Source organism: Nestor notabilis, unplaced genomic scaffold (assembly GCF_000696875.1).
Source record: "Nestor notabilis isolate BGI_N333 unplaced genomic scaffold, ASM69687v1 scaffold1254, whole genome shotgun sequence".
Taxonomy (NCBI): domain Eukaryota; kingdom Metazoa; phylum Chordata; class Aves; order Psittaciformes; family Psittacidae; genus Nestor; species Nestor notabilis.
Genome location: NW_009926682.1, coordinates 39,195 through 42,020, shown reverse-complemented (window position 1 = coordinate 42,020; position 2,826 = coordinate 39,195). Strand labels below are relative to the sequence as shown.

At 43.9% G+C, this 2,826-nt stretch overlaps 1 protein-coding gene across 1 annotated transcript in view; it reads left to right on the top strand.

The window, feature by feature from the left end:
- The first annotated feature begins 371 nt into the window (after positions 1-371).
- Positions 372-2,826, top strand: part of LOC104405052 (chromosome unknown open reading frame, human C8orf46) — a 13,687-nt gene continuing 11,232 nt past the window's right edge. The window contains exon 1 of the mRNA XM_010013645.1: positions 372-438. Within this exon, the coding sequence (XP_010011947.1) occupies positions 372-438 (67 nt within the window). The remainder of the gene's footprint in view (positions 439-2,826) is intronic.

Sequence of the window (2,826 nt, the reverse complement as noted above, 5' to 3'; positions counted from 1 at the left end):
AGAACTTCTGTCAATGTTTATTTGCCCATATATTGATTGGCTGCACAGAACAGACTTTAATTATTAGCCATTTATTGCAGAGGATTTTCCAAACTGGTAAAAGGAGACATAAAATAAAATGCTGCTATCTGAGTAGAGGCTTAAGTAACAGCTAAATTGAATCTTTGCATTAATAGTATTCATAGAAAGGCAGATGGGAGCAGAAAATGTTGCAATGAAGAATATGGAATGAGATGAGATCACAGCATCAGTCTGTCCTTTGTAGATCTGGACAATGATCACAGAGCCAGATTGGATTAGTGAAACCTATTTACCAGAAGTTCAGAGCGGTTGCATGAAGCTGAAAGGCAGTCAGTAGGGAGAGGTGGAAAATGCACCAGATTTACAGCTGCAGCGACGAGAATTTAGAAGTTTTCACCACTGTGATTTCATCCAAATGTGAGTACATTGAAACTGTAACAACCACTACGGGGTTTATCTTTTAGATGGATCGAGTGTTTAGCATCAGGGAAATCTCTGAAGTGAGCAGCTCATCTGTTCTGCCGCGCTCTGCTTGCAGTCCAGCGCTTGCTGCTTGTTTCTGGAGCTAATCCATGCAGGTGCTTTGACATTGTGGCTGTGTAAAATCTTTGCGCTGGCAAAATTGGGAGATCTGGAATCAGTGTTGATATACCTATGAGGTAATTGCTAAAGTGACAGCTTGCAACTGTGTGGCTATTCTGTGTAGTAGAAAAGAAAATGAAGTTCTGCAAGCAGTTAGCAGCTCAGATGAAGTGGGTGAACTGCATGAATGTTGAATTTAAGTCTGCTGGCTCAATAAGTGGAACATTTCCAAAGCCATGCCCTGGAAATGAATGCATGATTAACATTAATTGCTTGTAATGAAGAGTAAGAACCGGACAAAGCCCAGTCTGCATTTGATTGAACAAATTAGTTTGAACTCAATGGCTGCATATTTCGGCAACAAGAAAGCAGGTAAAATCAGGGAAAACAAATTGTGGGGCCAGGTCAGATCTTTACTTGCAAGCTACAAGCACGAGCTCTCAGCTGCTTAATTTTAGAATATAAGTGGAAATGACAAAGTGAACCATCACTGTCATTGTTTTTGTTCCCTGAAAGCTGGGCTTTACATACAAACATCCTTTTACAGGCAAATCCAGAAACAGCATCTGCAAGGATTCATTCTTCCCTTCCTGCTCCCACTCTCTGCAGAAAATGATGTTTGCAGGGAGAGCCCCGCAGCCCCACTGTTTGCATTGCTGCCCTTGTATGCCTGCACAAGTGGGTCACTGCTGGCTACCTCCGTGATTCACTCTTCTTTCAATGGCTATTCAAGTAATCGCATGTTTGCTGGTGCTGTGACTTCCCTTTCATGCCTTGCCTTTCTTCAGCCCCTGTAAGCCATTCGCCACTCGCTCTGGCAGACAACAGGCGGTGAGTTGGGCTGTGGATCATATGTACTCTGAAAATACTCAGATTTATTACCATTTGCCATGTTTATGTGTTGTTCCTTGTGCACCAGCCTGGGTACCAGTAACAGCACAAAAGTACTAGCTCCTGGTAGATACCTACATAAACTGTGCTCTCACTGCCCAGTAAAATACATAAAATACCAAATAGACAAGAAGATAATTCCTTGCATCACTAAACTTCTCTGCACTTGAGTGCTTTGCTTGTGAGCCATTAGTTTAGTCCTCACACAGTGAAATTCCCAAAGTAAAATTGATTGCAGCAGCTTCAAAACCATCTTACAACATGTTCCTAGGAAAAAACCCCAGCTTCGTTATGTTGTTCTGGTTTTCATCCCCCACTCACCAGGGTTTAAAATACAAAATGTGTCCTGCAGAAGGCAGCAGGTTCCCTGAGGCTATCACACCGTGCAAAGCAGACTTAATTGAACTGACAGCTTAGCACGCTTTCAAGCTCTATGCCAGGAGATAACTTACTTACTTGCGATGAGTTCAGTGTGGAAGTCCCCTGCACTGCAGCAGGTCGCTGGCAGGGACCCTGGACGAGATCCATCACCTCCCCTGTCACTATCTGTTTCACTGAGGGCAGAACATAGCCCAAAACTGTGTTTCTGTCCAGTGGGGCCCTAATACTCAGTGCCTACAACTTCATCAAGGGGTGGCTTTTAGAGAAACATAAGCTGTCTAGGAAGAGTGATCCCACTGCCAGCTCTGCTTGTACCGAAGCCCTGGAAAGCCCAGTCGCCTACTCTTGCCATCAAAGGAGAGGCATTTGGCTGCAGTACAAGCAGCCTTGGATGACCTCCAGCTGCTTCCAGCTTCAAAACTCTTTGCAAAAATTCGTACATAGCAGTGATAAGCACTGAACCTCCTGGAGCTGAATCTATGCCAAAAATGTAAAGGAAAGCTCACCTGGAGTGTAAGAGTCACCCCTCATCCCATAACAAACCTTCCTGGCTCTTCAAAGCCCTTGGATTATACATGGAGCTTGAATAGGAAACCCCCATTCATGTGCCTTGACCTCAGGGTCAACCTTTAGAATTGCAGTTAATTCACCCCAATTTGGCAGGTTTTTGCTGGCCTGTTTCTGTCACTGGCTGCTAAATCCTGTAGCCTGAACACAGGGGAAGGTAATAATTTTAAAGAGCAGATATGATGAGAGGGAGAGCTAGGGCTGTCACAGAGTCTTTCAGCCAATTTCAAGTCAAACTGAAACAACAAGTATTTAAACACTCTTCACTTTTTCCAAAACAACCCCTCACTCAAACCAGTCACTTCAGACCAGTCAAAATGATAGGCCTCTCCAAAGTTAATGCACACACTAGTCATGTTTGAAGATGACTGGATGGGAAGAGAA